Source organism: Urocitellus parryii, chromosome 15 (assembly GCF_045843805.1).
Source record: "Urocitellus parryii isolate mUroPar1 chromosome 15, mUroPar1.hap1, whole genome shotgun sequence".
Classification (NCBI taxonomy): Eukaryota; Metazoa; Chordata; class Mammalia; order Rodentia; family Sciuridae; genus Urocitellus; species Urocitellus parryii.
In genome coordinates this window covers 557,539-576,835 of record NC_135545.1, presented here as the reverse complement: position 1 = coordinate 576,835, position 19,297 = coordinate 557,539, and the positions used below count along the sequence as shown (strand labels likewise).

The 19,297-nt window shown below is 54.8% G+C and overlaps 1 protein-coding gene across 3 annotated transcripts; it reads right to left on the bottom strand.

Annotated features, from left to right (window-relative positions):
* Positions 1-3,899: 3,899 nt before the first annotated feature.
* Positions 3,900-19,158, bottom strand: Zscan18 (zinc finger and SCAN domain containing 18). 3 transcript variants are annotated; one of them, XM_026379758.2, is made up of 8 exons: positions 19,070-19,158; positions 14,064-14,646; positions 13,416-13,556; positions 12,228-12,331; positions 11,845-11,941; positions 11,084-11,176; positions 9,584-10,220; positions 3,900-4,712 (listed from the first exon to the last, which is right to left on the bottom strand). In XM_026379758.2, exons 2-7 carry the CDS (start codon positions 14,488-14,490, stop codon positions 9,628-9,630), a joined length of 1,455 nt encoding a protein of 484 aa, XP_026235543.1. In that variant the 5' UTR covers positions 14,491-14,646; positions 19,070-19,158; the 3' UTR covers positions 3,900-4,712; positions 9,584-9,627. The 3 variants fall into 3 exon arrangements, with proteins under 3 accessions (XP_026235543.1, XP_026235542.1, XP_026235544.1); XM_026379757.2 differs by lacking the exon at positions 3,900-4,712 and having other exon boundaries at positions 8,571-10,220; XM_026379759.2 differs by lacking the exon at positions 3,900-4,712 and having other exon boundaries at positions 8,571-10,220; positions 14,064-14,500.
* Positions 19,159-19,297: the final 139 nt, after the last annotated feature.

Genomic DNA, 19,297 nt, shown 5'->3' with positions numbered 1-19,297 from the left:
GTGCCGGTCCGCAGTGAGTGGGAGGTCCCACCGGCCTGGGCCTGCGAGCCTTCCCTGAGGTCCTGCCCGGGCGGCGTTGGCCCGCGTGTGTGCGTGTGTCGTCCGTTCCGCCTCCTCAGGCTTGGGCGTGGTTTCGGGGCTGGCAGGGCCTGGACCGGGCTTGGGCCACAGGCCTGAGCCCTCTGCGACGCGTCAGCCGGACCCGCAGCCCCCGGTCCCGGGGCGCTCTGTGTGGAGGGGATGGCGTAGGCCGAGCCCCGACGGCGAGGCCATCCTAGAGCCCGCCCTTCCTGAGCGGCTTCTGCCCCCAAGGGGAGATGGGGGACACCGGGAGCCCGGGATTTTAGCCCCAGTCTGGGACGCAGAAAGCAAACCTGGGCGCGCCGCCGGGGTCAGCCCCGAACACCGACGGCGCGACCCTGCTGCCGAGGGTCTGAGGCACACCAACGGGGGCCGGGGGACCCAAGCTGTTCGGCTTCCTGTCAGGAAAGCTCATCCTGGAAATTACCTGTGCAACCTCTCTGGAGAATGTGCCCACTCTGCCCTCGGTTTCCCTATGCGGAGTGGGCAGGACAGTGCACAGAGCACCCACTCGGCCCGCCTGGCGCTCTGAAATGCCAAGGCGAGGTTTCACTTCCTGGGGTTTGCCTGGGTGCTGGGCCCCAGCGTCCCACAGCCAGACCTTTTACCTGCACCCAAGAGCCTTAGGCTTGGCATCTCTGGTCACTGCAGAAACCACCCCAGCTGCTTACATCCCCATTTTCCCCAGAGCTGGACCTGACTGTTCCCGCAAGAGGCCAGAAACACGGGGAATGACCGCTGGGCTCCTCATCACCAGGGCGGGGGTAGGCACGCTTCTGTCCTCATATTCGGCCTCTCGGGGCCCCACCTCGGAAGCCTGTGGTGTCTCAGCCTGTGCCCTGTCATTCCCCTGCCAGGAGGGCACTCCAGCCAGCTCCACCTCTCTCCCCAGCTGCCTCCTCACCTGTAATGGCAAACCTGAGGCCTGGAGTTCATGGCCAACACAGACCTTCTGGCTCCTAGTTGTGGTGGCAAGAAGGTTAGGTTAAGGTGCTCGTCGTCTCGAGATTCTGATTCCAAGTTGGCACCTTGAATGTGGCCACCTCTGTGGGAAAAAGAGCTCCAGGGTAGGAGCAAAAACACAGAGACCTTTCCTGATGGCCCTAATCCTACCCACAAACCTGCTGGGAGGAACTAGCCTCTCTGGGGAGTATTGGGAAACACACATGGAAGGGTGTGATAACCACGGGAATTGCCCCATGAACCCCACCTTTTCTGAAGACCATGCAGTTACCCTAATGTTTAAGTGCCCGAAATTGAAGAGTGGGGTCCTGCTGGAAAGGGATTTTCCCAGACCCTCCAGATTGGGTCAGTGCAGAGAACTTAGTGCAACGGGGAATTGTAACCTAAGATGTGAGGTTAACTAGTGGGATGGTTCTATGATACCAACTCTTTTCTCCATCCAAATTGTTGGAAGACAGGGGAGAGGCTGTTCCTACACCAATGAGGAACAGGCCATAGGAAACTCGGACCCCAACCTCCAGACCCCATCTAGCCCAGCTGTTGTTCCCATTCACCACCTGCCCCCACCAGCAGTTAGTGCCAGGTTTGACTCAGCTGAGGACCTGGTTATGGATTTCACCCAGGAGGAGTGGGGGCAACTAGAGCCTGCCCAGAGGACCCTGTACCATGATGTGATGCTGGAGACCTTCACACTGCTGGTCTCTGTAGGTAAGGCCACACCCATGTCCTCAGTGGTCTTAAGACAGAACAGAGTCACTTCTCCTGTGTTAAAAATGGGGCTAGGAGGGCTGGGGGTGTGGCTCAGTGGTAAAGCGTTTGCCTACCATGTGAGAGGCACTGGGTTCAATTCTCAACACGGCATATAAATAAAGATCTGTCAATAACTAATAAAGTGTTTTGGAAAAAAAATGGGCCTAGGACTTGGTTTTCTTTTCTTTTCCCTTTGAAAAGATTGAACCCTGGTGTGCTCTACCACTGATCTACATCCCCAGCCCTTTTATGTTTCCTTTTGACACAGGGTCTCACTAACTTGCTCAGACTGGCCTCAAACCTGTATCCTCCTGCCTTAGCCTCTTGAGTGGCTGAGATGACAGGTGTGCACCTCCTCTCCTGGCTAGGGCTCAGCTTTAAAAGCAATACTTGGGCTATATCTTGAGTTTCAGGAACTTGACTTTTTTAGTGTAGAAAATATCAAATAGGATTAATATCAACAGGTTACAGACCCAGCCTGAAAAAACGAGAAGCAGAGAAATGGGCTGAGTCTTTCAGTGGTGCTCTTGGGAGCTCCTCGCTCTGCCTTCTGTGTCTTCGTCTGTCTTCATCTGGTTGGGCTGCTCTAACAAAGCTCCTTCAACTGGGTAATTTATAAACAGTAGAAACATGTTGCTACAATTCTGTAGTCTGGGAAGTCCAAGATCAGGGTGCCTGGTGAGGGCCTGGTCGGCATGGTGGTGCCTCCTGCAGCTGCACATGGCAGACCTGGGGCAAGGGAGCACCTGTGCACTTCTCTTGGGCACTCAAACCATTCACAGGTGGAACCCTCATTTCAGAGGCCTCATCTCTTAATGCTGTCATAATGAGCGTTAGGTTCCAACATAACAACCTCGGGGGAGATCAACACTCAGACCCCAGCAGCCTCTTTTTTTTTTTTTTTTTTGATACCCAGGATTGAACCCAGGGGCGCTTGACCCCTGAGCCACATCCCCAGCCCTATTTTGCATTTTATTTAGAGACAGGGTCTCACTGAGATGCTTAGTGCCTCTCCATTGCTGAGGCTGGCTTTGAACACATGATCCTCCTGCCTCAGCCTCCCGAGCTGATAGGATTTACCCAGCAGCCTCTTTCTGTTTCCAGATGGGCTATTGAAGATGACAAGACAGCTCCCAGGGTGCCATTCTTGTGTGCAAGACCAGTGGACAAGGCAGTCTGTCCAGCTGTCTGGCCAGAGTCTCCAGGTTGCTATGGCTGGCTGCCAGGTCCCCTTCACAGTGCCACTATTGCCAGCTGACAAGGGAGGAAGCAGAACTCTGAGGTCCACTCAGGAACTGGGGTGGGCTCAAGGGTCAAGAGTATGGACATGGAGTCCCTTAAGAACACTGGGCTTTTGGACTGGGATGTGGCTCAAGTGGTGGCGCGCTCGCCTGGCATGTATGCGGCCCGGGTTCGTTTCACAACAGGGATGTTGTGTCAGCCGAAAACTAAAAAATAAATGTTGAGGTTCTCTCTCTCAAAAAACAAACAAACAAACAAACAAACAAAAAAAACACTGGGCTCTTGACATGACTGCTGTAGCCACCTGGAAGACAAGGTGGAGTGGGCAGGGATCAGCAGGTCATGGGAGGCAGATGCTCACTCCACAGGTCTCCCTGAGCAGGACACTGGTTCCCAGGGCCAGAGGTCCTCTTCCTGCTGGAGCAGGAGGCCAAGCTGTGGGCAGTGGACTCTGGAGATCCCCAAGGCATGTGCCCAGGTGAGACAGAGCCTTGCAGGGCCTGTCCACCTGCACCTCCAGGTTTCTCTCTCTCTGCTTTCTAGTTCTGCACAGTAGATGGGCTGCTCTCCACGTGATCACCCACCCAGCACTCCTGGCCATGAGACCGAGTTGCCACCGTCAGGGCACCTACAGTCTGGGGGAGGGCAGACAGTTAGTACAGTGGTGACAGCAGTGTGAGGTGACTACAGGTGACAGCAGTGTGAGATGACTACAGGTTGTGCGAGTGCCCAGAAATGAAAGCAGGAAGGCAGTGGGGTAACAGCAGGGGGATGGACAGCTTCAGGGAGGGGGCGGGAGCCAGAGCCTGGGCTAGACATCTGGGCGAGCAGCATTCGAGGCAGAGGAACCCAAGTGACCCATCAGACAGCTCTGTGTGACAGGCTCTGTCCTCAGCAGTTTAAACCAGTGTCGTTTATTGACTGGTCGAGGACCCAGCACTGCCTGGGTCATTCTGCTCTGTCCTTTTGCTCTGCTTCTGGGTTCATCGAGCAGTGTGCAGGAGGTGGGTGTGTCCAGGCCCTCTCTGAAGAGTGGCTTGTCACCAAGTTCTGAGGGGCTTGGCCAGTGTGGGAGGGTCACAGAAGGGTCCTCCAGCCTCAGAGCAGCCAGCTCTCGCCCAGCGTAGCTTCCTGTTGCGCTGTAACAAATCACCGTGCACTTGGTGGCTGAAAGCAGAGCAGATTCTCACACAGCTCTCGCTGGCCCTGATGGAGCCCACGGGCGTGTTCTTGGGGCTCCTGGGAGAAATTCTTTTTTGCCTTTTCCAGCCCCTAGAAGCCACCTGCATTCCCTGGCACAAGGCCAGGTCCATCTCTAGAGTTGGCAGAGGCTGGTTTCTCCATCACTCGGTTCCTCCTTGCCTGGGGGTTAGGATGTGGACATCCTGGGAGCCATTATTTTTTTTAAGTTTCACTGGAGCATAACATAGTATGGGGAAGGTGCCCACCTCACACCTCCCGCGCAGGAGGACAGGGGGACACTGCTTCATCGGCTGAGGCACTGTGGTTATTGAGGTGGGCAGATGCCCTGCCTTTGAGGATCCCACTGAGTGAGACAGATAAACCAGGTCCAAGCGCTCCACTGCACCGAGGTCACACATCTGTCCTCCCAGTGTCGGCTTCCACAGCTGGGTCTGGCTTGGGGACCTGCCGAGTTCCTTCATGTCTGAGCTGAGCTGTTGAGGAGACACCAGATGGGTATGGTGGTGGAAGGTGTCTGGGGTCCTTCCCATGTGGCATTGTTCTCTGGCCACCTGGCACTGTGGGGGCTGCGTAGCTGGCTGCCATCACTGCTCTGGCCATCACTGCTCGGGAGCCTGGTGCCTCTGGGAGTAGCCCCTGAGCACTGTCTCCTTGGCTGCCTTTCCCCACCCCTCTTCCTGTTCCTCTCCTGGTTTGCACAACATGAAAAACTTTTTGTACCTCAGAATTTTCAAGACCAGTTTAATTCTGCTCTCTCCCTAAATACTACAAACTCTTTCCCCCTAGAAAGGGATCAAGGGACATTTCCACTTTTTTGTTTCTTCTAGACTTAGAAAACAGACAAGAAATCAGCCCTTCTGCCCCAAAGGAAAGCACCTCAGAAGAGCTGTCCAGCAGTTTTGTTCTGGTGCAGACTCCTGTGGGGTAGTGTGCAGGTCCCTGGGAGTGGAGTCCTGAGAGCCTAGAGAGCCAGGAGACGGGCAGCCCTCCAGCCTGGGCAGGAGCAGCGGGGGAATGGGTCTGGGGGAGCCTTGTGTCCTACCCTGATCTCCTAGCTCATCCAGCGACTCCTGAAAAGCCAGGTCCCCACATGTGGAGAACACCCAGAAAGAGGCAGAAGCTGGACTCAAAGGTAAATGCGCAACAGGAAATCTATGCAAAAGAGAAACTGTGCAGATGCCAGGAAGGTGAAGAGCCTGCGGTTACAGCTGGGTTACAAGCTCGGCACTGCTTGAGCCCGCGCAAGTGCAGAGGGAGGCCTGGCCAATGTCGCCGGTGTGGAAAAGGCTTCCGGGACAGCTCTGCGCTCACCAAGCACTGGAGGGTCCACCCCGGGGAGAAGCCCTATCGGTGCCCTCGGTGTGGCAGGACCTTCAACCAGATGGCCCCACTGACCCAGCCCAGGAGGAGGCACGGGGCGCCAAGCCCCACGAGTGCGGGGACCGTGGGAAGGCCTTGGCCCACAGCTCCTCCCAGACCCAGCACCAGAGCACGCACTCGGGCCAGAAGCCCGACGCCTGCCGCAAGTGCGGCAAGACCTTCAGCCAGGTCACCCAACTTGTCCAGCACCAGGGGGTCCACACCGGGAGAGGCCGAACGAGTGCAGCCAGTGCGGCAGAGCCTTCAGCCAGAGCCACCAGCTCATCAAGCACCGCGGGACCCGCCGGGGAGAAGCCCTAGGCGTGCTGCGGCCACCTCCTCCCTGGAGAAGCCCTGTGCCTGCGAGGACTGTGGGGAGGCCTTCCGGCAGAGCACCCACCTCACCCAGCACCCGGAGAAGCCCTCGGGTGTGGGGAGTGCAGCAAGGCCTTCGCCCACAGCTCCTCCCTGACCCAGCACCCGAGAACTCTCACTGGGGAGACAGCTGCATGGGTGCTGGGGACAGGGGAGGCCTGAAGCCATAGCTCGTCCATCCCACAGACTCGGCCTGTTCATTCTCACAAGAAAGATGCAGCACCCGCTCCACGTTCTCAGACGGAAAGGCCTAGCGCCACCCAGGTTTAGGTTCTAAACAGTCGCAAAAAGGTGGAAACAATCAACCTTGAGGACCCTGAGCAGAAGAGAAAAAAGGAATGTCCGGGCCTGGTGATGCCATGCGTCCAAGCATTCAACAGTCTGAACCAGAGATTCAAAGGCCTGAGAAATTCAACAGATACCTTTCAGGTAAGAAAACCAAATGAAGTCAGAATTTGCTTTTGTTTACATTACATTCTTTCTTAAAGGGATGCTCATGAATATTCAGGTTGACTCTGATAATACTAAAGAACAGCAGCATGTTCCAGAAATGAGAATGGCATTTTTGTGGAATCCCCTTGGATTCTTGTCTTTGACAGTACAAAGCTGATTTGTGTGGAAGTTGCTTGTTCCGGGTATGTAACAGCCAATCCCAGACACTTCTAATTCCATATGCCAATGTATCAGCAGACTGTAAACAGAATTTACATCACTGATCTCGTTTTGCAATTTAATTTCTGTGGCAATGGGATTGAAAAGCTGTGTATGGGAAACTTGAATCATAAAGCTGCTTCCATGGAATGTCTCAGATTCTGAAAGGGCTTTGCTGCAGGACTCACAGGCATTAGAAATGCTGATATTACAAAAAGGGGAGGGTTTACTCCTGTGTTCCGCCATCATCTCATGCTCAGTGGCACTTCACATTGGTACTCCAATTTGTTCTAAGACTTCTCTTTGAGGAAGTGTTCAAGTTAATCTTTTCCTGAAATGTGTCCTCATTGATTCTTCATCCTGGTATTCTGCCCCCCCCCCCCACCCCATTCGTTAAGTTTCTATTTTTATGTTTAATTTAAAAGCTCTCAGTATTTCATTAAAGCCTGGATCCACAAATAGCAGTATTCCTGACAATTATAACCATTACATGGCTGTTGCCTTCATTAGAAATAGCCTCGGGCACAGTGATGCACACCTGTGATCCCAGTGACTCTGGAAGCTGATGCAGGAGGTTTATAAGTTCAAGATCAGCCTGGGCAACTTTAGCAAGACCCTGCCTGAAAATAAAAAATAAAAAGGGCAGGGGATATGGTTTACTACTAAAGCACCCCTGGGTTCCCCAGTAATGGGGGGCGGGGGGAATAATTGCATTGTTTGGTTTGGATCCCGGGTGGTAATCAGTTGTGCTTGCGTCAGTCTGATTTCCTCAATCACTGCGCTAGCATATCAATTCCTAGTGAACTTGAAATTGCTTTTGGGGGAAAATGTTGCAAATAGTCTTTCAACACTGCTCCTTGGTAGCTTGTGAAAAGCCTTTTGGGAATTAATTTCACTTTCCTTGTAGCTGTTTGCAGTGCTGGGGGTGGAACCCAGGACTTCATGAATACTAAACAAGTCCTCTACCAGTGAGCTGCATGCATGCGCAGTCCTTCACTGTCCTTTAAAAGCTGCAAAAGACTGCCAACAGAACCACTGCAAGCTATCTGGGCAACTTTATTAAATATTCTGGTCCCATTCCAAAAGAAAGAAGTGGGCACAATGTGCACACCTGTAATTCCAGTTACTGAGGAGGCTGAGGCAGGGAGATCAAAGTTTGTGACCAGCTTTGGCAACTTGATAAGACTGTCTCAAAAATCAATCAAAGGGTTGAGGGTGTAGCTCTGTGATAGAGCACGCCTGGGTTCCATCAAAAAAAGAAAAATAGAAATAGATAAAATTAGCTCAGTATGTACCCCTACATGCACCACATTTCCATTCTGACACGTCAGTATAAAAAAAAGGAGATACTTTACTTCTCTAGTGTGTACTTACACTCAGTGCCTCCCAGTTCACCAGCCACACTTCAGGTGCTCCCTTCACATGTGGCTGGCCAGTGGCAGCATGGTGACTTAGGTCCTCTGGTCAGCTTCTTGACCTTCCCTTTGTGATGGGAAGCCTTGCTTTCTCCGAGTTGATTAGTACCTCAATAAGTTGCTGAGGCTGGCCATCTTCCTGCCTCAGCCTCCTGAGGGACTGGGATTACAGGTGTGCGTGGGCCCGTCTTCAAAGAAGGCAGATGTGCTGGGTGTGTTGGTGCTCAGGAGACTGAGGCAGAAGGATCATGAATTCAAAGCCAGCCTCAGCAAGGCTGAGTGGGCATGAGAGCTGGAAGAGTCTATTTAGGCTTTTTTATTGCCAGAACCACACTTGGTTTGAGGTGGACAGGCAGAGGGGAATGTGGCTCAGTAACTGGTAGAGATGGGTACCTGGGCCCTTATGAGCGAGGGGCCCACAGTCTCATTTCCCTTCAAGGACTGGAGAGCGGAAGCGGATCCCTGGGTTACAGCAAGAAGCAGGGGCCCCTCCCACCAACACACATAGGCAACAGTCAGGATGTCCAGCTGTAATGTGAGTGAAGAAATAAATACTTTATTACGTCAAGCCTATGACTCAGGGGTCGTTACACAACTGCTGGCTCAAACACAGTGACAGAAAGAGGCACCGTTTATCTACAGGAGCAATTAAATTTATGCTCAGGCAACAGAAACAATACTATAATCTGAGATTAAATGCAAAATCAAGACACCTCACGTAGCCCAAGGAGTTAAGTTCCCTTTGCTCAGGCAGACAGAAGCTTCCTCAACCTTTGTTAGTGTTTCCAACCTACTGCAAACGCCCCCTGGTAAGAGAGACATCCTACATAGAAGCCAGTTCTCACAGTTAGATACACAGCTGGAACTCCACAAAATGATACTGCCTTCACTACGTGATGCATTCTGACCTAGTTTATTCTACTTCATTGCTTGGTAATGCTGTTGGCCACCCTCTAGTTTGATTTCACAATTCACTGATGGGCTGGAACCCATAGTCAGAAAACTGCATTACTAGGCTCCAAGCATTTCGGTGATCTTCGTAAGCCACTCCGTATAGGCAAAGACGCACGAGTTGAACGAGGAAAGTTTCAGCTTTTCAGGATTCAAAAGTGAACTCGACGTCACATATTTACGAAAGGCCAGAACATCTGGCAAGAATTCTGCCTGAACAAACTTGGGGAGCTCAAACAGGAGCAGCAGAGGTGAAGCCTCCAAGACTGCCCACAGAACACGCACACCGGGGACTCTAACTGCACAAGGGCCACGGCCGGCACACGGAGGTATGGACGTGGCTGCAGGACAGTGGGGTCGGGGTTTCCCGTGGTGGATGGGGTGGGGTTTTCCGTGGGTGCTCTGGCCACGTCAGCCCATTTGGGAAACAAGCTGATGTTTGTCCAAAGACCACAGGAAGACCACCCCCAAGTGTCTGGAAGGAGCCCCCATACATTCTGAGATTCCCAGCCAGTCACTGTCACCTCCAGGGACACTGGCCTGGTGGCTTGTCTCCAGGCCTCAGGCCCACCCTCCCCCCAGACTGAACTCACTGTGGCAGGGCGGGGCCAGGTCAGAAAGGCTCCTGGGGATCCGTCTAGCAGCCCTGGCAGGCGCACAGCTTCTTGCTGCCGTGGCTCCTGTGATGCTCCATGAGGTGCGAGATCCACGCAAAGGCCTCCCCACACTCACTGCAGGGGTAGGGCTTCTCTCCGGACACTCCAGGCTCCTCGGCCTCAGGACCGCCTGAGGCAGAGGTGCCCGCGTCCTGCCCAGCTGGGGGCGTGGCAGCACGGCCATCTGCCTCAGACTCCATGGCGTCCCCAGGCTGGTGGCTGCTCTGGCTGGAGGCACACTCGGGTCCCTGCTCCCCCTCATCCTCTGGGTGGGGCCGCTTGGTCCCAGAGCCCTGCGGTGGGCTGTCTGGACTGGCCTCGCCCTGGTCTTCCTCTGAAGGGCAGGGGTCTCTTGGCTTCTGGGAGGGGCTGGCGCAGCCCGAGTCCTCTCCCACGGTGTCTGGCGCCTTCCCGGGCTGCTCCTCCTCCTGGTTGGTATCCATTGGGGGGTCTGCAGGAGTGTCCCCTGCGTCCCCTGCCAGCCTCTCTGACAGCGTTTCCTGTGAGCCACTGTCCTGGCCTGCAGAGCCCTCCTCGCACAAGTTCTCTGTGCCTTCTTCCTGCTTCCCGCTGCCTGAAATAAGGTCCACATGTGAGTAGCCCTGACTAAGCGCTCCAGCCTGGACACTGCCCTCGCAGCACTAAAGAAAGAAGGCCTGAGCAAGGAGGGGAAAGGGTGTGGGACGTGAGGCCCTGACCTGGCGGCCTCTGTCACCCTCTTCCAGCTCCCTGCTGCCTGAAAAAAATGGCCCCTCCTAGCAGCCAAGGGCTGTGTGACCACCAGCATAAGCAGGCAGTGAGCAGGACCTTCTCCACCCTGCTGCTGGGGAAGTGACCCCAGGAGCAGCCACCCTGACTGCAGGAGGACTGGCATGGAGGCACACAGCCATGGTGTCGGGGAATGAGGGCCAGAGAGCCCAGCAAAAGCCCACTGGCTGCATGGGGCCTAAATTCCTCCCGAGAGCCAGACCTTTGGGCTCTCCACATGGATGTGGCCTTGTGCCCAGGGACATCAGCATGCAGAAGGCCAGCAGAGCCTCAACAAGTGTGCTTATACTCCTCGAGTGCACCCCCAAAACCCAGCTGCTGACCTGGGGAGGCCTGTCTAGCACTGGGAGAGACCATGGAGAGTCTCCCCAGGTAGGGAGACTCCAGCCCCAGATAGGTTCCAGGTGGCTACAGAGGTCCATGCGGCCCTGAAGACCAAGTGGCCACAGTACAGCTCTGCCCAGCAGCCCACACCTCACAAGTAATTCTGCTGTTCTTTCTGGTGACCAAGTTTTAGGGTAGTTGTCATGCAGCAAGAGATCCCTAAGACATGATGCCTGCTTCCTGTTCCAACACAGGTGAAGCCAAGGCTGGGGGGGGGGGGGCGGCACCTGCCTGAAAGAAAGGTGCATGCTCTACCCTACTCACCACTTTCTAAGGTGCCCTTACCTGGGAGGCTGCCTCCAGGTGCCTCTCCTTCCACAAGGGGCTGCTCCTCTGCCTCCAGACTGCATGCAGCATCAGGCTGGGCAAACTGGTACCCTGAGGTTCAACAGACAAAGCAACTCTAAGAGGACCACACAGAAAGCAGCCGGCCTCACTCCCCGAGGCTGGCGGGCCAGGACCAAGCCCCTGGAAAGCTAGGGTTCCAAGAATAAGGCAGGCGGAGGAAGAAGAGGCTGTGCTTGGGTGAGGCTGGAGGGCCCACAAGCTGGGTGGTAAACAGAGTCTGAGGGGAAGCAAATCAAACGTAAGAACATAAAACTGGCTGGGGGCGTAGCTCAGTGGAGCATGTGCTTACTGTGCAGGAAGCCCTGGGCCAGCCCCCAGCACAAATGAAAAAACAAAATCAGAACCACAAAGGGCTCAGGAAGCCCCCTGCAAAGGAGGGCTCTGTGGCACCAACTTTTATCAAACAGACCCTTCACTAGGCCCACAGGCTGAGAAGCCTCATCTCTGCACCACAAAGTGGGGAGCACTGGTGGCTGGAAGCTGGGAGAGCTTTCTCAATTCAGAGGCTTCCAATCCCGCAGGCAGGGGCTGCAAGTGGAACCCAGGACCCAGGCAGAGCTCAGGTAAGGGTGGGACCTTGGCAAACCAGCCCAAGTTCAGACATTTAAAACATCCCCAGTGTCCCAAGGAAGCCCCCGGGATGGGGTCAGAATCTCCCACCCAAACGGGGAGTGCGGGCTGTGGGAGGCGAGCCTCACCCCACAGGAGCAGCTTCCTGTAGCTCTTCATGTTCTCCTCTGCAGGATCCAGGTGGGCCCACTCCTCAGAGTGCAGAGGTTCCTCCGGAAAAGACGGCTGAAACAGAAAGGCAAGGTCGCCCTCACTGAGGCCTCCACCCAAGCCCACGGAGGGCAGGCGGGCAGGCGGGAGACCCTCCCTGCACTGCAGGAGCAACGCCCTCCTGTGGGTCCTACCCTCAGGTCTCCACCAAAGCAGGCTTCCTGGCCTTGGCAGTGGGCATTCAGGGTCCTAATCCTTGCTGTGGGAGAGTTCCTGCCCTGGGAGGGAACAGCATCCAGGGCCAGGAGGGACGGACCCTGTGAGCAGGTCAGCCCCAGCACACCCAAGGGCCCCCACCCACCGTCGGCTGCGCTTTGGCCTCGTCGTTCTTCTCTCCCCCGTTGCTCCCCTGATCCAGGAGCATGGGTTCCAGCGCAGGCCAGGCTGGGAGAAGGCAGGGCAGCGCTGCAGGGAGACATGCTGTCACTGCAGGACTCAGAGCAGCCAGACAGACCTGCGGCCTCCCTCACAGGCCGCAGCACACTCACACCACGCAGGCCTGCACCTCACGGGGCAGAGCCACCATAAAAGTGCCAGCTCCAGCCTCGGAGGAGGCAGTGCTTTCTGCTGCCCTCCAGACGGGCAGTGACCTGGCACGGTACCAGTGCAGGGCCGACGGGCAGGGCAGGGCAGGGCAGGGCAGGCACAGCCTGTGCACCAGAGCAGCTGTGGAGACCACACGTGCACCCGGGTCAAAACTATTTGCAGTTCCTTGCCCCGAGGGCAGGGTCACCGGGCTGCACAGGGGGTGCCAGGAAGCCAAGGAGCCACCGACCACAGCCCAGGGAGGGCCGCCCCATGAGCAGTGAGCACTGTTTTCTAGGAAACAGGCAGCCGACTCTGCAAACATGCGCCACGTGCAGAAAGGCGGGCAGCCACACCCCAGGATGCTATTTTTAGAGGGCATGAGGAGAGGGGATGTAACTTTTTTTTGGTACTAGGGATTGAACCCAGGGCCACTTTACCACTGAGCCACCTCCCCAACCCTTTTCAGATTTTATTTTATTTTTTAAATATTTAATTTTTAGTTTTAGGTGAACACAATGCCTTTATTTTATTTTTATGTGGTGCCGAGAATCACACATGCTAGGCTAGCGCTCAACCACTTGAGCCACATCCCCAGCCCTCATATTTTATTTTAAGTTGCTCAGGGCCTTGCTAAGTCACTGAGGCTGTCCTCAAATTTGTGATCCTCCTTCCTCAGCCTCCTGAGCCACTGAGACTACAGGTGTGTGCCACTGCACCCTGCAAGAGATTACTTTTTTCTTCATACATCAATGTTTCCTCATCATGTGATAAACATGTATAACTACTATTTTTTAAGAGAACTCTTAACTCAAAAGTAATACACTCATGTCATGATACTATACAGGACCGAGTCCCATTTGCATAATGGACTTCGAGGCCCCCCTCCCTGGCCTCCCTCTGGCTCCCACACTGCCTCCGCAGCACACCCACCTCCCCATCTAAGGCCCAGCTGGTCACTCACGAGCATCGGGTGGCACTGGGATATCCTCAGGGTCTCTGGGGCTCCCTAGTCCGCCTGGTAACAGCAGGGGGTCAGGGTGCCTCTCATATACTCCCTCACTCAACCCAGAAGATGATCCAGCTGGGGAACACAACAGCATCCCTGTTTACAACCAAGGAACAGTAAAAGGTTAGGACACAGGCTGACCATCACAGAGTCTGGAGAGGGCCAAGCATGGACCCAGGGTTCTGACCCCAAGCCCATGGGCTCCTGCCCCATCACCACCCATCCATCCCTCAGAACTACAGAGATGAAATCTCCAGCCAGTGACCCAGAATATTTACCCAGTTTTTATGAGGCTGGTCACTGCCTTTGCCCTTCATTTCTCCTGCTTGCTAACATCTGCAAAGCAGAAGTGAGGGCAGGAGCCCAAGCAGCTGTCCCAGCCTATGAGGCAACCCTGATGGAAATGGCAATGGGTAGGACAGCAGGAACTTGGATCCCTGCTGACTGAGAAACAGCCTCTCCGACTCAGGGCTGCTTGCTCCCGTGCCTCCTACACGTGGGGAAACAATTTTCTCTGCAAAGCCCTAGCAGGGGATTCCAGCCCTTCCCAGACCCCGCACCCCGTTTCCTCTAAGACAGGTTCTTTCAGGGCGGCAGCCTCACCTGGCTCCTCCAGGACGTCTGTGAGGCCCTCCACCAGAGAGGCTGCCTTCTTACAGCTCTCGGGGTACTGGGCTACCACCCAGGGGCGGACCCTGTCAGGCAGGATGCCCAGGAACTGCTCCAGCACCAGCATCTCGAGGATCTGCTCCTTGGAGCAGGCCTCAGGGCGCAGCCACTGGCGACACAGCTCGTGCAGCCGGGCCAGGGTCTGGTGGGGCCCAGCCGCCTCCTGGTACACAAACTCCCGGAACCGCAGGCGAGAGAACTCGAGGTCCGCAGGGGTCCTCTCAGGGATGGTCTCAGACTCAAGGTCCTCTTGCTGACTCGTGTCTGCAGACCCGTCTGTGTCTGCAGACCCTTCGGTGGCCACCTCTGGGGGAGTTGGGGAGCTTCTGGGGGAGGCCAACACCTTCTCCAGAGGCAGCATCTTCCCAAACCTGCACTGGAAATATGACTGTGTGGAGCCAAGGGCTCAGAGATGCCAGGGGTGAGGGGCCCAAGGAAAGGTTGACCGCCTCTAGCAGAGGACACACAGTGGTGCAGGGTCCCCAGGGAAGGTCAGCCAGTGACAGGATCCAAGGACCTGCAGAGGACAGCGGTGAGACAGAGGCCCACATGGTAAGAACACAGCTGTAGGGGACCCGAGGTCTCGGGGTTCAACCACAGGCCCACCACCCCAGGTCTCATGCAGTTATTTTCAAGCAGTCTGCCTGCTGAACATCCAGTTTTGTACTTATTAACGTTCATTCCCACTATGCGTATCATACACACGACGTCAGTCTCATGCATCAGATTTGAACTGCCAGGCCTGTTTCACATTTAACAACATGTATTATGTATGAGCCAGGCACTGGAGTGCACACCAGTGGCCCCAAGTTAAGAGAGACTCAGCAAACTGGTAATATTCCTTGTCTCAAAATAACACATAAAAAGTTCTGGGATGCAGCTCAGAGGCAAAGTGCTTGCCCAGTATTTACTTGTTTAATCCCCAGTACAGGGGGATGGGGAGAAGCATTACAGGGCTTTAGTGCCCAATAAGATGGGGGGGGGGGTAGGTGTTGGGATTTCTATCATTAAAACAACTAAAAACCTGAAACAAAAGGCATTCAGAAAGACAGTAGGCACAGGAAGCCCACATCCGTCTGGAGGTGGACAGCTCTGCAGATCTAGAGTACAAGGTGGGAGTCATCAGAGATTGGCTAGGAGTGGGGATGGCAGGGCATTAAGGAGAAGAGGAGGCTCTGGTCCTAGCCAACTTTCCCCAGCCCCTTAACTCCTAGGCACAGAGGGGCCAGAATCCAGGATGCCTGGGTGAAGCCATTTCATTGTACCTGCTGGCCAACCATGGCCAAGCTAACAGACACAGGCAGGCCATAGTTCGCCTGCATCTGCATGTCCTCCCACGACCTGGGCCTGAAGATCTGAGCCAGGAGGAGGAAGAACTCCCAGATACCACCACGAGGAGCAAATAAGAAGCCATCTACCAGAAGACAGCTGCCCTTGGAACCACAGAAACAACCACATCTTTTGAGGAATTCAAGAGAAAAACCATGCATGGGGACTGCTGGGGACTGAGGGCTGCTGACCTCTGTCAAGTCTGATCTGTCTGATACACTTTCCCACCAGCATGCAGGCCCGAGGGTCTCGTGGGCAGGCTGGGGTGCTCAATTCTACGGAGAGCAACTGTCCAGCACAGGTGAATGCAGAGACAGGAAGTGGATCAGTGATTGCTGGGGACTGTGATTTTCAAGGTAGGAAACGACTGTTAATGGTTATAGGATTTCTTTCTTGGGTGATAAAAATGTACTAAAATTAACTGGTAACAGGCACACAACTCTGTGAATCACTAAAAACCAATCAATGGTCCACTGTAAAGAGGTGAACTTTATGGTACATAAATTATACCTCAATAAAGTTGTTTTAAAAAAAGAAAAGCCAGGCACAGTGCTTGCACACCTTTAATCCCAGCTACTCAGGAGGCTTAGGCAGGAGGACCTCAAGTTTGAGGCCAGCCAGGCAACTCAGCAAGATCATGCCTCAAAATTTAAAAGGTCTGGGGATGTAGTGCACTGGTACTGGTAGAGCACTTGTCTAGAATGTGTGAACCTCAATTCCATCCCCAGCACTTTGTAGCTAGCAAAATAGCATTTACAAATAAGGGCAGAATTCTAAGAGCTATAAGAAGACATTCTACACGTTCCAATTCTCTCCAGAAAAAAGACCCTCACCACCAGAACCACCATCACCATGATCTCCATAACCACCACCTCCACCACCACCTGGGTCGCCATTCTGGCCACCACTGTGCACACCCTCCATGGCAGTGTCCACCAGGTGTCCTTCCTTGGGCCCCTTTCCCCTGCCTGCTGCACCGAGGGCCCTCAGAACACAGCACCCACTTCACAGCTCAGCACTTTCTAGAACACCCTCATCCCTATGGGTGGGTAAACTGCCGCCTTTTCCATTTTCCTTCCTGCTTTTCTGTTAGATAATTCACAAGCTGTCTGCCTCCATCCTGCCATTGTCCCTACCTGTGACTCTTCTTTTCAGTCTTTGACCACACGTTATGTTCTAATATTTCTTACCAATCCAATTTCTTTAAAAAAAAAAGAAAAGAAAAATTCTGAGGGCTGGGGTTGTGGCTCAGTGGTAGAGCACCTGCACGTGTGAGGCACTGGTTCAACCCTCAGCACCACATTAAAAAAATAATTAATTAATTAAAGGTATTGTGTCCATCTAAAACTAAAAACAAAATCTAAATTTCTGAGCTCAGAAACTTGCTTAACCCATTTCTTCCCATTGTCCTGGATGTGCAACATCTATAAAAACTTAAATGTAGCACATAATATAATCATAACATTAATTAAAATAACATAAGCTCTAGATTACAAATGCCAACCTATTTTAAATCACCTGTGTGAAGTCACTGAAATATTTACAGAATTGAAAAACTAGGAGTTAGTGGGTTAAAAGGGTTTCCTTCTCTACCTCAGGGTTAGAAATGAACTTTCATTCATTCTCCTGGGGTAGCTGGCTGGAGCAAGGGTCAGAGAGGCCAAGGGTGGGTGGCTAAGCTAAGGGGTCATAAACCTGGAGGCCTGCCAGAGCCCTGGGCTGGCCAGAGACCCCAGGTGCCTCCCAGAACTTGCAGCACTTAAGGATCCTCACCACAGGCCCTCTATCCTGCCCTCCCTCAGCAGCTCCTTCTGGCAAGCCCTGCCCCCGTTCCTCCTCAGGGCCCTGTAAACAAAATGCCCCTTTAACACCTTTACCAGAGTCACAGCCACAGGGCTAAGGGTCATGGAAAAACATGGGAAAGAGAGACTCACCCACAGATAGCTTATACCTTGTAAAAAGGGGAAATGTACCTTTAAAAGAATTAAATACACATGCAGGAAGGGATCACCAGAGCATCTCCACTGCCTTCTGTGGTTCCTGCCAAGAACATACTTTCTCTGGCAGGCCACACAGAACCGAGAATAGTGCACAACTGGTCTGGGTCCCCAAGAGAGCCTCAAGGTCAGAAATACCAAGGCAGCTACACAGCCAAGGATAAGGAGATGGATTCAGTGCAACAGGGGTTCTGTTCTGGCTCCAGAGCTGTGACAGGAATGTCCACAGGGCATGTCAGGATAGGAGAGGTATCAGAGAAAGCAGACATACAAAGGAGGCAGGAAGGAGAGTAAGAGGTGAGGATAAAGAACAAAATACTCCCAGGTGCATGTGGGCAAAAAAAAAAAAAAAAAATGCAAGGAGAGTTCTACAACCCTTACTTAGAATTTTCCTATGAAACTTTGTAAGACTTAAAGGAAAACAAAACAAAACCAATTCTCAGTGGTGCCTGGCACCCCCTGCGGCCCCTTCAGGGGTAGCATCTGGAAGACTGATGCTCTCCTTTCCACCCCAAGCCCCTAGATTAATGCTGAGACTGGGAATCTTCCTTCCCAAAAAAGGGGTCCCTGACACCAGAACCCACGTGCGGAGGCTGGGGAGAAGCTGGTATCTGGCTGCCTCCGAGTCACTGCCCTGCCCCTCGCAGGGCAGAAACCACCCCAGAGCAGCTAGCATTTGCCCTGGGGTACAAGGGACACCCTAGAACTCTGCGACCTTTCCCCACTCCCACCAGGAGTGCATAGCCTGCCTTGCCCTCAGCCCTGCTTCTCACAGACACCCAGCACAGGACACCCAGGCCCTCCAGCTCCATACTCCCCAATGTTCAACCTGGCCTCTCCTAGCCGGCTCTGTTCTCCCATAAAAAGTGGGGGTACTCTCGACGTTAACCAACTCCAACACCCAACATGAGTGGCTCTGGCCTCTCATCCGCCCAAGTACCTTCTCTGAGACACACTCAGGAACCCAGGGCCCCAGGTCGCCCTCCCACCGGGGCTCGACCCCAAATTCTGGGGTCGCGCTTCCACCCAAAGGCCCCGCTCTCCCACCCCGGCCCCAACCTCTGGGGATCAAGCTCACACGTGAACCCCGGCCCTCCGTGCTGGCCCCAACCTCGGGGGTCAAGCTCCTACCCGAGGGCCCCCGCCCCGGCCCCACGCTCGGCGATCGCGCTCCCACCGAGGACTCCCGCCCCGGCACCACGCTCGAGGGTCGCGCTCTCACCGGAAGGCCCCCCTCTCCCGCCGCAGCCAAGTCCGGGGGTCACGTTCCCACCGAGGGCCTCCGCCCCCACCCCAAGCTCGGGGGGCGCTCGCACCAGAGGGCCCCCGCCCACCTCGGCACCACGCTCGAGGCCACGCTCCCACCCGAGGGCTCCCGCCCTCCAGCCTCGGCCCCAGGCTGCGGGGTCACGCCCCAACCGAGGGCCCCTGCCCGCCCACCCACTCCAGCACCACGCTCGGGGCCTCGCTCCCACCTGAGGGCCCACACACGCCCTCGAGGGGCTCTTAGGCCCTTGCCGGTCGGGTTAGCGCCCAGTCCCCTCACACGGCGCAGCACTTGGGCCCTACGTTTACAGAAGGCTCCGGAGAGCGCCGCCAGTTAGCCGGACCCACCTGCTGCGCAGCGAATCCAGGCGGGCCCAAGCGGCCGGAGCAGAGCACCGCGATGGCGGCCGCTGATACGCGCGTGCGCGCGGGGCCACGCATCGGACTACGACCCCCACAATGCTGTGGGCCGGCCCTCGCGGGCGGGGCGGGGCCGCTGACAGGAGCCAGCCAATCAGGATAGGGCTCCCCTGCGTCGTTTCCAATTGCGCCTTCGTCACTTCCGATACCATGGCA

Bases quoted from the DNA above. Each gene is read 5' to 3' on its own strand.
- Zscan18 (XM_026379758.2), bottom strand. From the start codon at position 14,490: ATGCTGCCTCTGGAGAAGGTGTTGGCCTCCCCCAGAAGCTCCCCAACT. The intron at 11,942-12,227 runs GTGGGTGGGGGC...TTTCTGTTTCAG, and splicing joins AGGCCAAAGCGCAGCCGACG to CCGTCTTTTCCGGAGGAACC. The intron at 10,221-11,083 runs GTAAGGGCACCT...ACCTTATTTCAG, and splicing joins ACCTGGAGGCAGCCTCCCAG to GCAGCGGGAAGCAGGAAGAA.